Source organism: Aquarana catesbeiana, linkage group LG04 (assembly GCF_042186555.1).
Source record: "Aquarana catesbeiana isolate 2022-GZ linkage group LG04, ASM4218655v1, whole genome shotgun sequence".
Taxonomy (NCBI): Eukaryota; Metazoa; Chordata; class Amphibia; order Anura; family Ranidae; genus Aquarana; species Aquarana catesbeiana.
The window spans coordinates 43,329,841-43,353,355 of record NC_133327.1 but is presented as its reverse complement, the minus strand read 5'-3'; the positions used below and the strand labels follow the sequence as shown (position 1 = coordinate 43,353,355).

At 42.3% G+C, this 23,515-nt stretch overlaps 1 protein-coding gene across 2 annotated transcripts in view; it reads right to left on the bottom strand.

The window, feature by feature from the left end:
- The window catches only part of SCARA3 (scavenger receptor class A member 3), a 61,120-nt gene that overhangs the window by 15,165 nt on the left and 22,440 nt on the right, over nucleotides 1-23,515 (bottom strand). The window contains exons 2-5 of one of the 2 annotated variants that reach the window (XM_073625129.1): nucleotides 22,758-22,814; nucleotides 22,525-22,644; nucleotides 14,506-14,604; nucleotides 1,833-2,876 (exon numbers count right to left, since the gene is read on the bottom strand). In XM_073625129.1, coding sequence (XP_073481230.1) covers nucleotides 1,833-2,876; nucleotides 14,506-14,604; nucleotides 22,525-22,644; nucleotides 22,758-22,814 — 1,320 coding nt within the window. Of the gene's footprint in view, nucleotides 1-1,832; nucleotides 2,877-14,505; nucleotides 14,605-22,524; nucleotides 22,645-22,757; nucleotides 22,833-23,515 lie in introns of both variants that reach the window. The other variant, XM_073625128.1, reaches the window with a different exon arrangement.

The window sequence follows — 23,515 nt, the reverse complement described above, 5'->3', positions numbered from 1 at the left end:
GGCCAAGCCTCGCTCTGTGTGTAAATGGACACATGGAGCAACAGTGGCCCTGTACCTTTGTGATATCAGCGGCCAGGAGCAAGTTGGGTCAGTGACTCCACCCCTTAGCTATTTAAGAATTGTCAGGCAGCAGAGCAGGCAGACAGCGGGAGCCTTCAATGAGACCAGAGGTTTTTTTTTCTTCTTTCAGGTCCGGCGGTGCGGCGAACGCCGTGATTGATGATGGAACTACAGCAGGGGACATTTTTTTTTAAATAAAGGAATAGTCAAAAACTCGTGTTGCGTCTTTGCCCATTTTTTACACTTTTTTGATGAATGAGTAAGGGTACGATGTACTCATTTACTCATAAACTCATTTATATGGGGTGGAGGCCGAGATCTGGGGGCCCCCTTGTTAAAGATTCTGATAAGTCCTCCGCCCGCAGACCCCCCACAACCATCGGCCAGGGTTGTGGGGAAGAGGCCCTTTCAAGGTGTCTACCCCAAAGCGCCCCTCCCATGTTGAGGGCATGTGGTCTGGTATGGTTCAGGGGGGGGCACTAGCTTGTCCCCTCTCTCCTGACCTGCCATGCCGCATTCTTGGATAAGGGTCTGGTATAGATTTTGGGGGGGCCCCATGACTATTTTTTTGTTTTAATTTTGCCTTGGGGTTCCCCTTAAAATCCATACGTGACCCCAAGGCCCTAGTATGCGTTTTTTTTCCCAGAATTTTTTGTTTACATTTAGCTGTCAGCGGGGAATGTGCTGAAAGCTAATGAGTCATCCATTGTTAAGGACGCGGTGGCCAGCTTCCTGGTCCACTTCTTAACAAGCAGCTATTGGGGGGGGCCCACACTGTATCTGACAAAATACCGCATGTGATATCACCAGCAAAAACCTAGTGATAAATATTGCATGTTTTTTTACTTTCTGTTCCATTTGTGAATTGGACTTAAGAGCTTACTGAATCATTTTTTTGCGATATTTACCGGCACAATTTTCATTTTTCGTTAAATACCGCACAATCCTTATTTTTTTGTGAATTTGGACATTTTTTTACTGCATGGAATAATTTATGCATATGAGTCAGGTGACAGTGTTTTTGTATGTAGTAATTGACCCCATTATCTACAAAACGAACCCCTTTTTCTACAAAATGAATAATTTAAATCTATTAATTCTTCTCTTTTAAGGCATTCTGATGCTTAATTCTTCTCTCTGGGGAGCCATACAATATACAGGACTGCACAGTATTTACATTTTTCTCTGTAAGTTATACTGTACCTCTGAAGATTTTCCTGTACTTTTATTGTAGTGTTGATTATAACCTGACATAATAAAGTTTTCGTCCCATTATTGGGACGTAAGCAGGGTTAGAATCATGCATATGGATTGCATTTACTATTATTTCCAATGGAAAACAACTTTTTTAAATTATGTAAAATCTGAATTAAATGCTCATTTCCTGGAATGCAACCATGACATAAATTACACAACTCCCATATAATCTTTTTGGTTATGGTAAGGTGAGTCAAAAGGAACCAGAAAGCCCTCAGCTAAAGTACTGTGAAATACAGCATGGCCTTTGTAAAACTGAAATGTTATGTCATTAATTCCAGTTCCTAGGAGCCCAGGTATTATTAGTCAACATTTTGTTTTTTGAAAAAGAGATCAATGCATGGAACCAATTTGAACCTAGAAGATTGGGTAGAGACAGTTCTGCAGTGCAGCAAGGCAGGGCTGGCAATACAGCCCTGGATTTCAGTCTAGTAAAGGCACTGCATTATCAGCTCAAACAAGATGTTAACAGCACAACATATTTTTTTCACCCTGACATACATTTAAAGTCTTACCTTGCACAGTGGTGACTTTCTGGAGAACTTCCCCATGTCTGGTGTCCACCAATTTCATTTCCTCCATGATCATTGACAGATTCTGTACATCAAAATCTAGCCGAACATTCATCAAGCTGAACTTCTCTCTGAGCAGATCTGAGGTGTCCTGCACCATACTAACTGACTTATTAAGACTGTATAATTCCTCAGCATGAGAATTAAACCCATGGGTACAAGAAAGTCGCACATCATCAAGATATTTCAACATACTGTGCACATGGTTATCAGTTGCATTGATATTAGTGAATATGGTGTCAATTTCGGTTTCATGAGACAGCATCCGACCCTCTAGGCTCTCAAAGCGCTCAACTGTCCGATTTTGGGTGTACTTTGAATGGTACTGGAGGTCCGCCATGTTTTCCTCATGATCATCAACAAAAGCTGTAATGTTGTCCAACTGTAGCTGAAGACCCATTACTTGTAGGACTAGATCATGCATGACTTCTGTGTTAAGGGTGATGCGTTGTGCGGTTGCAGCAATACTACTCTGAATGCTCCTCACCAAGTCAATGGTTTTGACTGATGTTGATTTAAAACCACCAAAAACTTTGCTATAATTTTGCCAGTCAGACACAATTTTTTGCAACGTTAATGTCTCCTCATCAGTTTTCCTCTGAATGACTTGTATCCAATCTGATGTTTGACCCAAAGTAAAATTGATTTGTTGTATGGCAGCAGTAATGTCATACCTCTCCTGAACCAAGTCCTTCACTGAAGTCTCCAAGTCCGTTGCTGTGGTCTGCCATCCTTTAACCTGGGACAGGAAAACTCCTAAAGTCTGATTGATCCGGCGAAGGGAGAAGTTGCTTCTCTCGATCTGGTTATCTAGCATGTCATTGGCTGACAGAAGAATCTGATGGTTTTCAGATGATTGGACCAATTGCACCTCCTGGGCCAAAAGCATCTTCTGTATCTCTTCTAGTTCCCCATGAAGCTTCCTGATCTCCTGAACCAAGTAAGTAGAGTCATGGCAATGTGAGCAATTCCCAACAGATTTCATGTCTAATGACCAAGAAAAATTGGTTGTTGAAATGGGATGACATAAATAAAGTAATTAAATTCACATTTCAGTAATGATCTCTAATGACATAAATACGAATACCAGTCAACATTCCATTCAGCTGAGAATAGGGGACATTTATCATAAACACTTCCATGATTAATATTAAAGTACATTTGATTCCATTGGAAAATTTTCTTTACAAAATATATAGTAAATTTAGGACAGGGCACCCAGGGACAACCGACCCAAAGGCAGAACCAAACCCACCAATTTAACTAGTTTACCAAAATTAAGCTCAAGTTATAAATGTTCAATAAAAGTTAGCAAAACCTTAACCAAACCCACCAATGTTTGCTTCTGCAGTGTTTTCATATACATTCTGCCTATAAGCACATGTGTACTGTATACTAGATTCATGACATGCTTCTGGTGATAACAGTGCTAGTATGCTTATACCAGCTCTCAAACGATCTTTCAAGTCCTCAACATCATTGCTGGTCACATGTTCAGCACCATGGTCACTACAGATCCAAATAGAGGCTAAGATGGTGCTGCCCTCTACAGATAGGAGGATAGAAATGTTTATTTTCACTTTAACCACTTCAGCTCTGGAAGGTTTTATCCCCTTCCTGACCAGGCCATTTTTTGCGATACTGCACTGCATTGCTTTAACTGACAATTGCGCGGTCTTGCAACATTGTACCCAAATAAAATTCATGTCATTTTTTTCCCCACAAATAGAGTTTTCTTTTGGTGGTATTTGTCCACCTCTGCAGTTTTTTTTTTTTGCGCTATAAACAAAAAAAAACGGCAATTTTGAAAAAAAAACCTATATCAAATTTACTCATCAATTTAGGCCAATATGTATTCTGCTACATGTTTTGGTAAAAAAAATCCCAATATTGATTGGTTTGCGCAAAAGTCAAAGTGTCTACAAACTATGGGATAGATTTATCTTTTTAAAATTTTTTTTTATTAGTTTTATTAGTAATGGTGACGATCAGTGATTGTTAGCATGACTGCGACATTGCGGCAGACAAATCTGACACTATGTGACACTTTTTTAGGGCCCAGTGACGCCAATACAGTGATCAGTGCTAAAAAAATGCACTGTTATTGTATAAATGACACTGGCAGGGAAGGGGTTAACATCAGGGGCGATGAAAGGGTTAACTGTGTTCCCTGGGAGTGTTTTCTAACTGTGTGGGGGGTGGCTTAACTAAAGAAAGACAGAGATCCATGTTCCTGCTTAGCAGAAACACAAGTTCTCTGTCTTTCTTACTAGCAGAATGGCGATCTGCCTTTTTTACAAAGGCAGACCGCCATTCTGCCTCTCTATGAATGATTGCCGGGTTCCCGGTGAACATCGTGTCCACCGGACCTGCTGATTGGCTCCCGCTGTTTTTAATCACAGTGGGAGCAGGTCTCCGGCGGTGCTCGCATGCACGCAACCCAGACCCGGAAGAAAGAATTACTTTCAGGTATGTGATTTTGCGCTCAAGGCCCGCCCTGCCACAGTAAATGTAGGTGGGGCAGTCCTTAAATATGTTTTCAGCCATTTTTTTTTTTTTTTCCGTTTTGGATAAAGCGGGGAAGCTTTAGAACCCCTGTAGCATCTCTTCTGTTATTTGAGGCTTCATTAAAGAGAATCACTTAGTAGTGTAAGGGAAGGCTTGCTGTCTCTATACCTATTGCAGATTCTCCTCACTTTCTGACAGGTGGAACAATTGACACGTGACAGGAAGTAGCAGTGGAAAACCAACATGGATTCTATACCTTCCGTATTATTTCCAAAAATTTAAACATAAAGTTTTTATCTGGACATACTCGAATCCAGAAAAAAAATGTTTATTTGTTTTTTTTATAAGATTGAAAGAGCTAGAAACTGTCAACATTTTGTTGCTTTTGGTGTCCCCATTTGGGAAATTTCTTCTCACTTCCAATCTATTCAGCAGATGTCAGCACAGAAAGAAACAGTAAATCTCCAAAAAAGGAGCACAGACAGCAAGACATCTTTTTCTTCAGACTACCTCTCTTGTTGAAACAGAGAGGAGGTAGGAGAGTGGGTCAGTCTGTTCAGTTATTTGTGTAAGTTTGAGCTTAAGCTACTGGGCTTTGTAAACAATAGTTATGGATAAACTTGTGAACATGAAAAAGAGCCTTGAGCTCATTACCTGTAAACAAAGAAACAATTAAAAAAAAAACTTTAGAAATACATTTTTAAAATGTGCAATTTTTAGCCCTAAATACTAATAAAAAAACCTTTAAAACCTAGAAAGGTCTAATGCCGCGTACATACGGTCGGACTTTTCGACCGGACTGGTCCGACAGACTTTCCAGCGGACTTTCGACGGACTTTTGACGGACTTTCTAATGAACGGACTTGCCTACACACGATCACACCAAAGTCCAACGGATTCGTACGTGATGACGTACACCGGACTAAAATAAGGAAGTTGATAGCCAGTAGCCAATAGCTGCCCTAGCGTGGGTTTTTGTCCGTCGGACTAACATACAGACGAGCGGATTTCTGGGTCCGGCGGAGTTACGACGTAGAGATTTGAAGCAAGTTCCAAATCTAAAGTCCGTCAGATTTGCGACTGGAAAAGTCCGCTGAAGGTCCGGTGAAGCCCACACACGACTGGATTGTCCACCGGATTTGGTCCGTCGGCGTCCGTTGGACCAGTCCGGACGAAAAGTCCGACCGTGTGTACGCGCCATAAGACTTCCCTGCTCAAATTAAAAAATGAATGCTGAATGCATTAGGAATGTTTAAGCTTTTCAATATATATGATTATTATCTATAAATATTATACATATGAGTATTGCCTGCAGAAATTCCTTCAACTTCTTTTCATGTACAGAGGAGAAGTTTTATTGTAGACTAGATTGGTACTAGATTTTTTACTTCTAATTTTTAATTTTAATTTTTGTAGCTTCTCTTGTAAGTCTAAACCAGCCTTTTTCAACCAGGGTGCTCAGGAACCCTGGGGTGCCTTGAGGTTTTTTCAGGAGTGCCTTGGCAAAATGCCTAAAAATTGCCCAAAAATGTATACAAGTCAGCAGGTGGATCAAAGCCTGCCTTTTAGTTACACAAAGCCACGGGTTTTTATTGTGCGCCATATCAACCTTCCAGCCACTGGCATCCTAACAACCAATGATGTCATCAGTGTTGATAAGAAGGGTGTTGATCGCCCTTGTTTGACCCTCCCCTGCTCCTCTCTGTCAACACTGGGGTCACATTAGCTGAGTGATGGAGAGAAACTGAGGGAGATGAGAAATATTGTAATGCTAGTTGGTACCAGTGTGTAATAGCGTATTTGCTTTGGAAGAATAAATTACCTATAATGTTGGGTGTCTGACATGTGTCGATGCTGCTGCAATTAGAATAGTTTTTTACATGATGCTGCCGCATCATGTAAAACAATTAGAATAGTTTTTTACATTTTAGAATGGTGTGCCTTGACACTGTCTATAATTTTAAAGGGTGCCTTGAGATTGTCCAAACTTTTAAAGGGTGCCTTGAGATTGTTCATAATTTTAAAGGCTGCCTTGAGATTCTCCATAATTTTAAAGGGTGCCTTGACTGAAAAGGGTTGAGAAATACTGGTCTAAACAAACATAATGACAGATACAAAAATGTGCATATTCATTTCTAAAGAGTACTGGTCGTAAGTGGGCATTTGGAATAATCTACACCCACACTCGTGAATTATTATAATAGTACTGTCCTACATCTCAGGCATTATCTGATTTTGATATTATTTTCTTGTATTTTCTCCCCATTCTGATTAGAAGTATCAGACTATAAGGCTGAAATGTCTCCTGATAACAGACACTCGGAAAAAAAACATCGAGTCACATTACAAATGTACTGCCTGAATTCCATAGTAGCTTTGTTTAAGCCTATCTCCAGGCCAAGCTCCTACCCCTTCCCTCCCATCTACCCCATCTCACCACCTTTTAACCCAATTCTTGTGACGACTTATTTATACTCATCACTAAACAGTCCACTGTTTGTGTACCTCATCAGCATTGCTTCCAGGAGTGGCGATCGGTGTATCCAGTACTATCCCCTCTGCCTAATGTAATCTTTAGTCTTCTGCTGAAGTTTTCTGGATCCTTAAAGAACCCCTTCACTGGACAGCCAATAGGAAGTGTCCATGTCACCCAGACACCTGGAAGAAGGACCCTTGGATCGTGCAGTGAAAAAGGTAGAAGACTGGGGACCTGGTGCACAAGGTGACTGAGTATTTTGGACATTTAAATACTTTTTTGAAACTCAGAGATGATATGAGGAAAGGGTGGGGAGCCAATGGTGGGGTGGGGAAGCAATGCCTGGAATTCTGGCCTATTTGCCAGCTTCTGGTTTAATTGCCATTCTGGTTCAGTCACGTGATCTCCCGTGTTAGCCAAAGGCCAGCTACAGGGGAAAGGAGAGAGCAATCATCAACAGCTAGAATACATGAGAGATGACATCACCCATAGGCTTACTATGGCCCATCCATTGTCTGTCCTCTCCCCTGCAGCCACAGTGGCTGAAACAGGGGAGCCGGATCATGTGACTGAACTGGTGCCACATACAAATAGATAAGAATAGACATCTTTTTTACACAAGGTTAGTTAGCATAGGTGTAGGGGGAGGGAGTATTTTTAAGATATATGGGGGTTATCTTGGAATTCTGCTTTGTGATGTTATAGTAGTACAGCTTTACTTCTTGTGGTTGGTATTTGGGCTGTTATTTTGTCGTATTTTGTCCCCTGTCAGAGTAGAACTGTTAACAGTTACAAAACTGTTAAGTTTTGTAAGGCAGTGTTTGGAGGCTGACCTGTCTCCTACTTGAGCTCAAAGCTGATAACTGATACTCTCCATTGCCTTACAAAATGGCAATGGAGAGTATCGTATGGAGAGTATCGTATGGAGAGGACGTACAATGAATGGGCCATAGAAAGCTTATGGGTGATGTCAGGGCTTTTTTTCTCAAACAATAGATGCTGGAACTCAACCACGACCCCCCAAAACCCCTCCACCCACACACACCCTCCAAATCACATCAAATAGTGGGTGTGGTCAGTCAAATTTCACAAACAGTAGGAGGGTCTTAAAGGGGCATTAAATACCAGGATTGAATTACATACAGAGTACAGAGTTCAGGGGGGTTACACACAGAGTGCAGAGCTGTCACTTGTAAACACAGAAACTGGACTTCTGTGTTTACAAGTGATTGTGCTGAGCAGGCCCCCCCAAGGGTCTGAGCCAGAGGTGGTGGAACTGAGTTCCACCAAGTTCCCCCTGGAAAAAAGCCCTGGGTGATGTTATCTCCCAGGCATGCTAGCAGTTGTTGATTGCTCTCTTCTTTCCCTTGTAGCTAGCTGGCACGGGATATGACATGACCAGACCGGAACAGCGTGAAAATACAGTAAGTAAGTATATACAGTACAGTTGTGCTCATAAGTTTACATACCCTGGCAGAATTTATGATTTCTTGGCCATTTTTAAAAGAATATGAATGATAACACAAAAACCTTTCTCTCACTCGTGGTTAGTGTTTGGCTGAAGCCATTTATTATCAATCAACTGTGTTTACTCTTTTTAAATCATAATGGCAACAGAAACTACCCAAATGACCTTGATCAAAAGTTTATTTACCCTGGTGGTTTTGGCCTGATAACATGCACACAAGTTGACACAAAGGGTTATGAATGGCTATTAAAGGTAACCATCCTCACCTGTGATTTGTTTGCTTGTAGTTAGCGTGTATGTATAAAAGGCCAATGAGTTTCTGGACTCCTGACAGACCCTTGCATCTTTCATCCAGTGCTGCACTGACGTTTCTGGATTCTGAGTCATGGGGAAAGCAAAAGAATTGTCAAAGGATGTGCAGGAAAGGGTAGTTGAACTGTATAAAACAGGAAAGGGATATAAAAAGATATCCAAGGATATGAGAATGCCAATCAGCAGTGTTCAAACTCTTATCAAGAAGTGGAAAATGAGGGGTTCTGTTGAAACCAAACCACAGTTAGGTAGACCAACTGCCAGGAAAATTGTTTGAGATGCAAAGAAAAACCCACAAATAACTTCAGGTGAAATACGGGATGCTCTGAAAACATGTGGTGTGGTTGTTTCAAGATGCACAATAAGGTGGCACTTGAAGAAAGATGGGCTGCATGGTCGAGTCGCCAGAAGAAAGCCACTACTACGCAAATGCCACAAAGTGTCCCGCTTACAATACGCCAAACAGCACAGAGACAAGCCTCAAACCTTCTGGCACAAAGTCATTTAGAGTGATGAGACCAAAATGTTGCTTTTTGGGCACAACCATAAACGCTTCATTTGGAGAGGAGTCAAGAAGGTCTATGATAGTATGATGAAAGGTACACCATTCCTACTGTGATACACGGAGGTGGATCGCTGATGTTTTGGGGATGTGTGAGCTACAAAGGCACGGGAAATTTGGTCAAAATTGATGACAAGATGAATGCAGTATGTTATCAAAAAATACTGGAGGAACATTTGCATTCATCAGCCAGGAAGCTGTGCATGGGACGTACTTGGACATTCCAACTTGACAATGATCCAAAACACAAGGCCAAATCGACCTGTCATTGGCTACAGCAGAATAAATTGAAGGTTCTGGAGTGGCCATCTCAGTCTCCTGACCTCAATATCATTGAGTCACTCTGGGGAGATCTCAAACGTGCAGTTCATGCAAGACAGCCCAAGAATTTACAGGAACTGGAGGCTTTTTGCCAAGAGGAATGGGCAGCTTTACCATCTGAGAAGATAAAGAGCCTCATCCACAAATACCACAAAAGACTTCAAGCTGTCATTGATGTTAAAGGGGGCAATACATGGTATTAAGGACTGGGGTATGTAAACTTTTGATCAGGGTAATTTGGGTAGTTTCTGTTTTGATTACGATCTAAAAAGAGTAAACACAGTTGACTGATAATAAATGGCTTCAGCCAAACACTAACCATGAGTGAAAGAAAAGTTTTTGTGTTATCATTCATATTCTATGAAAAATGACCAAGAAATCATAAATTCTGCCAGGGTATGTAAACTTATGAGCAAAATTGTACATCTTTTTTAAGCAGGTTAGCAAGCATAGGTGTTAGGAGGGGGAGGGATGCATTTTTAAGATTAGTTAGGGTTATCCTGGAATTCTACTTTAAGAATTGAGATTCAGATGCTTTCCTTAGTGGCTCACTATAAATTATAATAATTGTGCAGGCTTACTCAGGTTTGTACCCTCTTATTTAGCTGTACTTGGTGTGAGGGTGACTCTGGAGATGAGAGTCACGGCTCAGGAGCCCCCAGAGGTCTGCCTTGTCATCTGCCTGACCTCATGCTAAGACAAGCTGTTTTCCAGCTACTGAATGTGCATAACAGTATCATATAACACAGTGGTCTCCAAACTGTGGCCAGATGCAGCCCTCTGCCTGCCTTTCTGTGGCCTATGGGGCACTATTTCTACTACTGACACCAATGATGGGGCACCATTCCTCCTACTGACACCATTGATGGAGCATTGTTTACTCCCACTGGCGTTGGAGCATTTTCTACTATTTTTACTGGACATAGTCTGGCCCCACTAAAGCCTGAAGACAGTAAACTGGTGCTTTTTTTGGAATGTTTGGAGACCCCGGATATAACAGAACCTCATAATCATATCCTTTCCTCTTAAAAGGGAGGATCTCTTTTTTGATATTGCTATAACAAGCAACATGATCATGCATAACTTTTATTTTCTTGCAAGTGTACGATGTAAGCAGTAAGCATCCCATAAACATTATATTGTATATTCCCATCAAAGAAAATTAACTTTTTCTTAAGTTTCAATGGGCTTATTTTACCCCTAGAAATTTAGAGTTTGTCTTTCTTTCAATGTTAGGGTTATACAGCCTCCTCTTTAATTGTCAAACTATTTATTTTACTGTCCACTTTTAATTACTATGTTTATTGAAACAAACTACATGATAGTGTTACAAAGCACAACACGGGACCTTTTAATTATCTAATTAACATCATTATTTCCAGCTGAATGTTCCCTGTTTATCCTCAGTTGGACTCTTGTGGTCGTCTTGCTCTGTCTGAGTCCATTTATATCTCCCAGATGACGCCATGTACAAACAGGATGTGGGATATTCCTGGTCGGAGAGCCCGGTGCTAACAGAACAACGAGACCTCAGTCTGGACATATTTGTGTTCCAAGGCCATGTTTAAAGGCGACCTATCACATGTTTATGATTTTCTTTTTTACAGTGGATCTGTGTATGTGATCACATACACAGATCCACTGTAAAAAAAAAAGAAAATCATTGTTTTTAGACCTAAACCTTGTGGACAGCCCTCCCAGAAGAGTGGAAGCTGAAGCTGTTATAGCTGCAAAGGGTGGGCCAACCTAATATTGAACCCTACGGACTAAGACTGGGATGCCATTAAAGTTCATGTACGTGTAAAGGCAGGCGTCCCAATACTTTTGGTAACAATAGTGTAGGTTTTAAGGACCACTGGTCATGAGGGGGTTAAAGGTGGGTGAGCGCAGGTCTTCGTTAAGGGTTAAATGCCTTACGCTGCTCTGCAGGGAACGCATGCAGCTGCACGCAGAGGAAATCATTTTTCTTCACAATTATAATTAATGGTCAATATTTGACAGCTATTAGGTCACCCCCTCCTGAGGATTGCACCACAGGGCCAAGCTAAGACTCAACGCAATAAACATGTTTATGATGGGAGGGAGGTGTGATTTTCCAGAGAAGGGAGGACATTTGCGTGTCATATGGACCAGATCCCATTCATTGTTAAAGGGAAAGGACAGCTTATACCACCAAGTATTCAGGGCATGACAATACTAAAGCTACCACCTTATCCAGTACGTTAACCATCTTCTCCCATCTATGTACACCCTCTATGGATCAAACCACTTTTTACATTTCTAATATGGGCATTTCTAATGTGTTTATTGAACAATAACTTTGTCATGACTTAAAGCCCAACTCCAGGCACCGCAGGGGTTAATTGTTCATTTGTTCTAGGCCTCTAGGGGACAGGAAAAACACTTTAACTTACCTGACCCTCCGGGCCCCCAGCAGATGGCGCTCCCCCACACTCTGGCGGTGGTCTGTCCCTCTGAGTCAACATGTCCAATGAAGGGCTATAGACCCTATGGACACAGCTTTTTTTTCTATATCAAGAGACCCCTATGGGTCTCCCCTATTGGGAATTTATACTTATTATCTATTTATAGAAACAATCTTTTTTTTTTTTTTTTTAAATTAACACTGATCGAGGTAAACAAAAGTGCCTTTTTTAACTCATGTCTCAGCAGTGTTTATAAACACCCTGCAGAATTAACTAAGCTTGAACTTAAAAAGGGGGGTGGGGCCCCTGAAACGCGTTGTGTTCACCCACAATCTGGTAGCAGCATTGGAGTGTCAGAAGGAAGCCGTGAGATGTCGCCGGTGATATGCTCTCCATCACCCTGCTCACTGATCTGGCGGTCTGTGTTGCTGTGACTTGGATGATCACCCACTACCTCGGAGCTGCTCCTCCCCTGTCTACATGTAAGTCTGGATGGTTATTTGTCAATAAATACGGTTACAATTTATTAATCAAGCGTCCCTTGTACTATGTTTATCTCTGCTGCAGATTTCTATATAGAAAGCTGCCACAGAATACTGACAGCTCAGAGCTGGCATACGGGATGTGAGCTGTCAGCAGGCAGCTCACATCCCTGTCTCTGCCAGTGCAGTGATTACACTATACAACCAGACTATATGCTCACTTCTCCTTGAACCTCAGGAAATAATATTACATCAAACAGTACTTTCCTTGGACTCCATCTCACCGCTCCTCTTATGCCGTGTACACACGAGCGGACTTGCCAACGGGCTAAACTCCGTCGGCATTTCCAACGGAAAGATTTAGAACATGTTCTATATCTGAGTCCATCGGAAATGCCGACAGAAGAAGTCCGATGGGGCATACACACGGTTGGAATGTCCGACCAAAAGCTCCCATTGGACTTTTTCTGTCGGGAAGTCCGGCCGTGTGTACGTGGCATTAGACATCCAGACCAACTCAGGTAGGTTTAAATATACACTCACCGGCCACTTTATTAGGTACACCTGTTCAATTGCTTAGTAACACAAATTGCTAATCAGCCAATCACATGGCAGCAACTCAATGCTTTTAGGCATCTAGACGCAGTGAAGACAACTTGCTGAAGTTCAAACCGAGCATAAGAATGAGGAAGAAAAGGGATTTAAGTGACTTTGAACGTGGCATGGTTGTTGGTGCCAGACAGGCTGGTCTGAGCATTTCAAAAACTGCTGATCTACTGGGATTTTCACACACAGCCATCTCTAAGGTTTATAGAGAATGGTCCGAAAAAAGAGAAAATATCCAGTGAGCGGAAGTTGTGTGGACAAAAATGCCTTGTTGATGTCGGAGGTCAGAGGAGAATGGGCAGACTGGTTGGAGATGATAGAAAGGCAACAGTAACTCAAATAACCACTCGTTACAACCAAGGTATGCAGAATACTATCTCCGAATGCACAACACATCGAGCCTTGAAGCAGATGGGCTACAGCAGCTGAAGACCACACCGGGTGCAGCTCCTGTGAGCTAAGTGAACTGAGGCTACAATTTGCACAGGCTCACCAAAATTGGACAATAGAAGATTGGAAAAACATTGCCTGGTCTGATGAGTCTCAATTTCAGCTGCGACATTCAGATGGTAGTCAGAATTTTGCGTAAAAAACAACATCCAATCACGGATCCATCCTGCTTTGTATCAACAGTTCAGGCTGGTGGTGGGGGTGTAATGGTGTGGGGGATATTTTCTTGGCACACTTTGGGCCCCTTAGTACCAATTGAGCATCGGTTAAATGCCATGGCCTACTTGAGTATTGTTGCTGACCATGTCCATCCCTTTATGACTACAGTGTACCCATCTTCTGATGGATATTTCCAGCAGGATAATGCACCATGTCACAAAGATCAAATCATCTCACCACTGAGCATGACAATGAGTTCCCTGTATTCCAATGGCCTCCACACTCACCAGATCTCAATCCAATAGAGCACCTTTAGGTTGTGGTGGAATGGAAGATTCGCATCATGAATGTGCAGCAGACAAATCTGCAGCAACTACGTGATGCTATTATGTCGGTATGGACCAAAATCTCTGAGGAATGTTTCCAACACATTGCTGAATCTATGCCAAGAATGAAAGCAGGTCTAAAGGCAAAAGTGGGTCCAACCAGGCACTAGCAAGGTCTATCTAATAAAGTGGTATATATATATATATATATATATATATATATATATATATATATTTTGTAATTTATGAGTTGCGCACTTTTTTTTATATAGATATTTGAAAAGAAAGGAACCTGTAAGGAAATACAAAATGAAATACAGAGACAATAGGCTGCATTTTTATATATTTGCTTATGCAAAGGGTAGAACAAAAGTGATGGATTCAGCCTGTCTGATTGCTCATTCAATAAAAAATGGATGGTGCCCATCTGTCTGACCCAAAGATGCTAATTTGTCTGCCTAAAAGCAAACATCATGTCTGTACGATTACACAAATTCTCTGCTCAGACGTTAATATTTACCAAGTTCCTGGAGGTTAAATTGCACCGAAACAATCTTCTTCTCATAACTGGACTTTGCTGAGCTGAAGTCATCGTAGAGGGAATTGACTTTCCGAAAAACTGCAGGGAAATCATAGACATTCCAAAGTCACTTTAAAGGAATCATATGAAAAAGATGTTCTTATGAGACTTTGTAATTCTTTTCTGCAAAAACATTGACAAAGATGGGACCCTTAGTACTGGTCTTATTTTCAGCAGCCAGATTAAGAGGGTCTCTTTGGATCTAAAAATGTATTATCCTATTCATGGGTTAGGACAGAATAATTACACAGTTTTGAACTGGTAATTTCACAGTGCAGTGAGTGTCAAATGAAGGTGAATTAGAAGTATAAAAGAGCCCTGGCAGACATGGAAATTTATGTGAATGGCTTTTTTCTGTGGCATATACTATAATTTTGTTGTAGTGCAGATAAGGGTGCATAGGGATAAACTCAGAATGAACAGGGTGCTCACTCCAGGGTTACCAACGAATCATGTTGAAGGATAACTATAGTTATCCATTAGGTTACTTCCCGTCCCACTAACCTCCACATTTTCAAACTCACCGGTCCATGTTTCTGCGAGATTTGCGCTGTGTAGCCCTCAGGGAGACGCACTATAAACTCTCTAGCCAGTCACTTTCTGATTCTTCTTTACATGCACCAAAGAATCTCACTTATTCATATAGAAAGACACACATGTGCAGAAGAAGTGAGGAACTGGCCAAAGAGTTTTCAGGCTTCTCATGGGCCCCCGAGCTGTGGATCCTGCAAATACCTAGACAGGTATTTTTACAGTATAACAGTAAGTATCATTTTTTGTGAGATGCTAGGGAGGGGTGTTGTAAAGCCCAACTCTAAGCATATATATATATATATATATATATATATATATATATATATTTTTTTTTTTTGATAATAGATTCGCATGAGGTGTTAAAATAAAAAAGCAGCTCTAGCTACAATACATACCTCCTCTCTAGCACTGTCCCCAGCCATAATTACTTTCCACCACTAGATGTCCTCAGTTTTCTTAGTTGAATGACTCCCAACATCTGACTGAGTGCATACTGTGAGTGCAGAGAATCACAGACCCGCCCTCTAAGGAAGTGACACCACTGACACCTTGCACACACAATCAATGATGCAGAGAGCTCTCTGCATCATAGAGGACTGCCTAGCAGTGCAGAATAGAAGGTGACCCTGCAGTCAGTCACATGGCCAGCCTAAAGATATTGGGAAAGGGTATCAAACAAAGCATGAAAGACATCTGGGGGATGAGGGACAACTTGAGTAAAAGATGGGCAAAAATATAGTAATCCAATAATTACACATACACCATAGTACCAAACATATTGGGACACTTGCCTTTACACACACACATGAAATTTAATGGCACCTCAGTCTTAGTCTGTAGGGTTCAATATTGAGTTGGCCCACCCTTTGCATCTATAACAGCTTCAACTCTTCTGGGAAGACTGTCCACAAGGTTTAGGAGAGTGTCTATGGGAATGTTTGACCATTCTTCCACAAGTGCATTTGTGAGGTCAGGCACTGATGTTGGACGAGAAGGCCTGTCTCGCAGTCTCCACTCTAATTCATCCCAAAGGTGTTCTATCAGGTTGAGGTCAGGACAAGTCAAGTTCTTAAACCCCAAACTTACTCATCCATGTCTTTTTTTTGGACCTTGCTATGTGCACTGGTCCAAATCATTTGGTGGAGGGGGGATTATGGTGTGGGGTTGTCTTTTCAGGGGTTGGGCTTGGCCCCTTAGTTCCAGTGAAGGGAACTCTTAAGACATCAGCGTACCAAGACATTTTGGATGATTTCATGCTCCCAACTTTGAGGGAACAGTTTGGGGATGGCCCCTTCCTGTTCCAAAAGATTTGCACAAAATTGAACAAAGCAAGGTCCATAAAGACATGGATGAGTGAGTTTGGGGTGGAGGAACTTGACTGGCCTGCGCAGAGTCCTGACCTCAACCCGATAGAACACCTTTGGGATGAATTAGAGCAGGGTCTGTTAGCCAGGCCTTCCCATCCAAAATCAGTGCCTGCTCTCCTGGTAGAATGATCAAACATTCCCATAGACACACTCCTAAACCTTGTGGACAGCCTTCCCAGAAGAGTTGAAGCTGTTATAGCTGCAAAGGGTGGGCCAACTCAATATAGAACCCTACGGACCTACGGAATAAGATCGCCATTAAAGTTCAGATGTGTGTGTAAAGTGTAAATTGGTAATCCAATCAGCAATAAAGAGAGTAGAATATACTGGCAGAAAAAAAAATATTTGTAAAACAATTGCGCTTGTTCTCTATACCGAAGCAGTGGTCTCTCTGTAGAGGTCAAAGAAGCCCCAGGCTGAGTCAGAGCTAGAACTTCCCAATCAGCAAAGCTCATGCCTCCATACTTATTGGGCAGCTCTAGCACTGGTTCAGCAGGGGGTGCTGGGACCTCTGCAGAGAGACCACTGCTTTCACACAGAGAGCAAAGGTCTTTCTCTGCAGTATGCTCAGGCTGTGGCTACCTATTAAACCTTTTGTTTTAATGCAAATGTATTTAGCTGATTTTATAACATTTTAAGAAATATTCTGGTTATAAAGATGAAAAAAAAATACAGTTAGAAGTCAGACATCCTGTACTGCTCTCCAGAGCACAGTGGATGACCCTTCCTCCCACATTCCTCCAGTAACCGGCACACATGTGACCGTGTCCTAATGGTTTATATAAACGTTCATCGCCAGATCACTTTCATTACATGCGTTGTTTTGAATAGCTGGGAAGAAAACACGGATTACTTGAGGGTCATATAGTCAGACTGTTTACTTCTCAGATGAAATATTGTGTTTTGCTTCAGTAAATCAGACACAGATGAAGCAACTTCCCCTGAAGTCACTTTTGGTCAAATCCATTTACACCAAAAAAGAGATTTCAACATTTTTAAAGAACACCCCCACCTAAAATGGGTTTCTCTCTTTTGTGTGCTTTGGGGCAACTGTGCTGTGTCTTCAATTTGAGTGTGTGACTGTGGTGGGGACATTAGAGTGTAAGCTCCTCTGGTACAGAGACTGATATGACTCCCTTAGAGTTCTCTTTACAGCACTGCAGAATAGACCAGAGGCATAAACATGTATAATAATAGCATGTGACTGTAGTGGGACATTAGAGTGTTAGCTCCTCTGATGCAGACTGATGTATATGGGTCAGTGTTCTTTGTACATCCCTGCTGAATCTGTTGAGGCTACATAAATATATAACATTAATAATAGAACAAAGGATTCCCCTTGAGAGGGATTTTTAGGGCATTACCATAAATGATACAATATAGGTATAAAAGTAATTTTATTCCAAAGATCAAAAAAGTGACAAAAAGTACAACATATAAACATCAAACAAAAATAATATATACAGACAAATGCATCAAAGGCAACATGTATGAAATAGAGGATACCACAACATGGCAATTGAACAGACCAATGGTATGGAGTGTAGTAAGTCTCACTAAACGGACGCGTTTCGGAAAGTCCTTCATCAAGGTTTAACAAGTGAGAGTTACCATTTTCAAAATGCAAATGTTATAAAGGCATCCAAGTCTAAAATCAGCTTCACTGCGGTCTCCCAGGTCATGCGCACATAACGAAAATCCAATTGTTGGTAATGTAAGGTACTATAGGTGACTCGTATATAGAATACAGTTCCAATAAGTGCTGAGAAAAGCCACGTCCAAAAGTTTGGTGCGGCGCCTGTGCGCGGGCTGGGGTCCAAAAGAATCTTCGGACCTGGAAACTAGATCTGTGCGCATGACCTGGGAGACCGCAGTGAAGCTGATTTTAGACTTGGATGCCTTTATAACATTTGCATTTTGAAAATGGTAACTCTCACTTGTTAAACCTTGATGAAGGACTTTCCGAAACGCGTCGGTTTAGTGAGACTTACTACACTCCATACCATTGGTCTGTTCAATTGCCATGTTGTGGTATCCTCTATTTCATACATGTTGCCTTTGATGCATTTGTCTGTATATATTATTTTTGTTTGATGTTTATATGTTGTACTTTTTGTCACTTTTTTGATCTTTGGAATAAAATTACTTTTATACCTATATTGTATCATTTATGGTAATGCCCTAAAAATCCCACTCAAGGAGAATCCTTTGTTCTGTTTCTAAATTATGGGATGTGGCATACCTTTTTCTTTACTGCTTCCTGTCAGAGCCTCTTTTTAACATTAATAATAGTGCAAGACTGTGATGGGGACATTAGAGTGTAAGCTCCTTTCATGCAGGGACTGATGTGAATGCCTCTGTGATCTTTGTCAGGACCTTCTTTAATACTGCTTGGACCCCCCCCCCGGCCCAATTTCGCTCTCCACTTGCTCTGATACATACAATAAATAGCAGGTAGACTCAAAATCAGTTTACTGCAGCAGATCAGGAAGCAATTGCAATTAGTTGCCAGAGGTTAGAGCACGCATTATTGCTCACTGATTGGTTGCTGGAAGTTATTGCACATCCTTACAGCTCACCCATTGTTTGCTGGTGGGGTGGAATTGGATGAGTGGCAGGGCTGGGGGGGTTGATCGGACGAGTGGCAGTGCTGGGGAGATGGGATGAGTGGCAGTGCTGGTGGGGGGGATAGGATCAGTGGCAGTGCCTGGGGGGGGGGATGATGGGATCAGTGGCAGTGATGGGAGTTCGATTGGATGAGTGGCAGTGCTGGGGGGATGGGATGAGTGGCAGTGCTGGTGGGGGGATAGGATCAGTGGCAGTGCCTGGGGGGGGATGATGGGATCAGTGGCAGTGCTGGGGAGGATTGGATGAGTGGCAACTCTGGTGGGGGGGATAGGATCAGTTGCCGTGCTGGGGGGGCGATGGGATTAGTGGCAGTGGTGGGGAGGATAGGATGAGTGGCAGTGCTGGTGGGGCGATAAGATCAGTGACAGTGCTTGGGGTGGATGAGCGGTAGTGACACTCACTTGCTGACACCTGTCAGTCAGTTTCTATTCAGTTATCCCTGCTTGCTTTCGGCTACCTTCAAGTGTCTCCCTCACTCTGTGTCTTCCAGCTCTCCCCCCTTAACTGTACCAGGTCAGCTGACTAGAGTTTCTGCTTCCCGACAGCATGCCCCATCTGCCTGCAGCTGCAAATTGAATAGGTGGAGAGACTGGTTAGGCGATCCCCTGTGCGGTTACTCTACTGAGTGTGTACTATCTCCTGAGTCCTGACCCAAGCAAAACTTGTTCCTCTCTTCTATCAGCCCCCCCACACACACATAGTGGCCAAAAACCAGGGTGCAGCCGCAAGTGCGACCTTTGCAACCCTGGTAGTCAATGGCGCAGCTAGACATTCTTTCACACGTGGAAAAGAAGAAGAAACACATTAAGGTCATGGAGTGGCCTAGCCAGTCTCCAGACCTTAATCCTATAGAAAATTTATGGAGGCAGCTGAAACTTTGAGTTGCCAAGAAACATTAAAGTATAAGTAAAAGCAAAACATTTTTTTTTCGTTTTGGACAAAGTGGAGATGGATTAAAACACCTGTCAGTTTTTATTGTTGTCTGTGCCCCCGTTAGGGAGATTCATTCTCTCTATTTTTCCTGTTTACCATTATCACTGAAAGTGAAAGTAAAATTAAAGAAAACCCCACATTTTGGGTTGTCCATAGAAAACTAATAGAGAGGAAATCTTCCAATGGCATACTTGCCAACAGTCCCGATTTTCCCGGGACAATCCCAATTTTGGGACCATCGTCCCAATCGGAGCTTGTCCCGATTAAATTCCCGGGATTTTGCTTTTTGTCCCGGGAAAATCGGGAATGTTTTAGCAAAAACAGCTGGCGGGCTACAAGAAGATGGCTGCCGCTGACTAATCCCCTTGTGTTCAGTGGAAAGGGAGGCCCCTCCCCTCTCCACTGAACACACGGAGAAACCCGGGAGCGCACTAGCTGCCGCTGAAGGGGACAGGACAGACACGGCATGAAGGAGGGCTCTGCTGCCAGGGACACACAGGAGGACTCTGCTGATGGGGACATTGATGTGAGGCTGGCTCCGCTGCTGGGGACAGATGCTGATTTGAGGAGGCTGATGGGGACACCACGGGCATGTACGGAGGACTGATGGGGAACCAGATGTAAGGACTGATGGGGACACCAGATTTAAGGAGTACTGATGGGGACACCAGATGCAAGGACTGATGGGGACACCGTATGTAAGAAGGACTGATGGGGACACCAGATGTAAGGAGGACTGATGGGGACACCAGATGTAAGGAGGACTAATGGGGACACCAGATGTAAGGAGGACTGATGGGGACACCACATGTAAGGAGGACTCTGCTGATGGGGACACCAGATGTAAGGAGGGGCTCCGCTGTTGAGGACACAGATGTAAGGAAGACTCCGCTGCTGGAGACACAGATGTGAGGAAGGCTCCGCTGATGGGGGCACCTGATGTAAGGAGGGACGGGGGCAACTGATGGCATCTGGTGGCAGGCGACTTGACAGGTGACACGCTCAGGGCTTCCACTGATTCTGCATTATGGTGAGTTGAATGATTTCACTTTATATTACAATGTAATAATAGAAATAATGCGCTTCAATCATCCAGACACCATAACAACCATGGTGCCAGGATGATTGAATCGCTAACACCAGGTGTTTGGAGTATCTTTATCTGCTGATTGTTAAACTCTGGAATACACATATTGCTATTGTAGTGTAGGATCTGGTGCTGCTGTCCCTCCATCCCTCTCCCTCTCCCCCCTTTCGCCCTTATCCCCTTTCCCTCTCCATCCGTCATTCATCTCAGACTCTAATCAAACCCCCTTTGAGCCACGTCGATTTAAGCCACGCCCACTATTTCACGTAAAGCATGCCACATTCGTTTTTCTATGCCACGCCTACAAATGCCTGTCCCGCTTCCTAACTATAATGTGACTCCGCCTACAGCCAAAAAAGTGTCCCTAAAATTTTTTTTACAATGTTGGCAACTATGCAATGGGGACACTAGTTCTGGTGACCTGGGGGTCCCCAGGGATATCCTCTCACTTCCTGTTTGGCTATGGGACAGGAAGTGAAGGGAAATCCCCTCAATGGGACAAATATGGCGAAATAAAATCTGACAGGGGTTTTAACCCTCCCTTATTCTATCCAAAATAAAAATAAAAGTTTTGCCTATAGTTCTACTTTAAGGATTTGGAGAAGATCTGTAAAGAAGAGTGGACCAAAATCCCTCCTGAGATGTGTGCAAACCTGGTCACCAACTACAAGAAACGTCTTACCTTTGTGCTTGCCAACAAGGGTTTCTCCACCAAGGACTAAGTCATGTTTTGCTTGGGTATCAAATACTTATTTTACTCACTAAACTGCAACTCAATTTATTACATATGTATCATGTGTTATTTTCTTGATTTTTGGTTGATATTCTGTCGCTATCATTTAAGATAAACCCATGGTAAAAAAAAAATTATAGACCCTTCATTTCTTTGTAAGTGGGCAAACTTACAAAATCTGCAGGGGATCAAATAATTATTTTCCCCACTGTATAAGAGCTATAACAAATGTATAGTTGCGTGTGACTGTAGTGGGAACATTAGGGTGTAAGCTCCTTGGTTCAGAGACTGATGTGTCTGGCTCAGTGTACAGCACTGTGGAATGTGTCAGAGTTATTTAAATCTATAATTTTAATAGTCTTGACTGTGTAGGCTCCTCTGGTGAAGAATTAAGTGGGTGGCTTTCTCTACTCTAGATAACCCTCCAACTTTAGAGCTATATACTGTACATATTTGAAAGGTATACATAGTTACATAGTTAGTCTGGTTGAAAAAAAGGCAAAAGTCCATCCAGTTCAACCAATAGAAGAGAAAAATATATATACAATCCTATACATACAATCATATAACCACAGGTGATCCAGAGGAAGGCAAACAAACCCAATAAAGCATGATCCAAATACATAGACAGGCACTTCATCTACTGAGGTTCAGGTGGTGACCTGACTTCACCTTACCTAAGGATGCCAGCACAATCACAGCAATTATGAGAATGACCACAAAGCAATAGAGGACTTTCACTGAGTTCTGCAGGGACAGGTTCCTCTGACATCTTGCACAGCTGGTCCTGGTCCTGCCTTAGAAGCACAATAATAATCATTATTGTTCATTCCTGAATAACACAGGCCCCCCCCCCCCCCCCCCAACACAAAGGACATAAGATTTTGGTCAGGGTGGGGAATATTCTTACCATTTTGCCTGAATGTAGAACTGGTCATGTCGTCCTCGTCTTGTATCAGCTGCTCGTCTGAAAGACAAAATAAGTCTGCCTTGTTTTATAGCATGTACGTGGTTCTGTACAGACCTCTAATATACAATCTAACACCAAGAATCATTTCATGTAGGGACTGGCTTTAGAATTTAAATATCCATTCAAGAGGTGCCTCTTACCTATAGATAAAGTATTTATTCTGTTTTCAGGATTTTAGCTGTTTAGAGTGAGGATCCAGACACCTTGCTGCAGTGTCCAATTATAAAATGAGATCTTATTTTTTTCTCGACAATGCATATACCACACATCAGAAATCAATATGTATGCTGCTGTTGAGGAGCATTTTCAGAAATAGCTCATTGCCTGGCTGTTTCTGGTTTTAGTCTCTTGAGTAACAAGGAATAAGCATGCAACAAGCGAAGTCCAGACTATAAAAGTCTATAAAAGAATACTTACAAAGAAATGAAGGCTCTATAATTTTTGTTAGAAAAGGAAAGGGATGGTCCGCACTCAGGATGATATCCAAAATAATATTCCTTTATTAAATACATGTACAGAGCTGTAAAACAGCCTATGTGTTTCGGACGTTAGTCCTTAGTCATGGCTAAGGACTAACGTCCGAAACGCGTAGGCTGTTTTACAGCTCCATACGTGTATTTAATAAATGAATACTATTTTGGATGTTATCCTGAGTGCCGACTATCCCTTTCCTTATTTAGGTACCTTGGAGGTGTCAG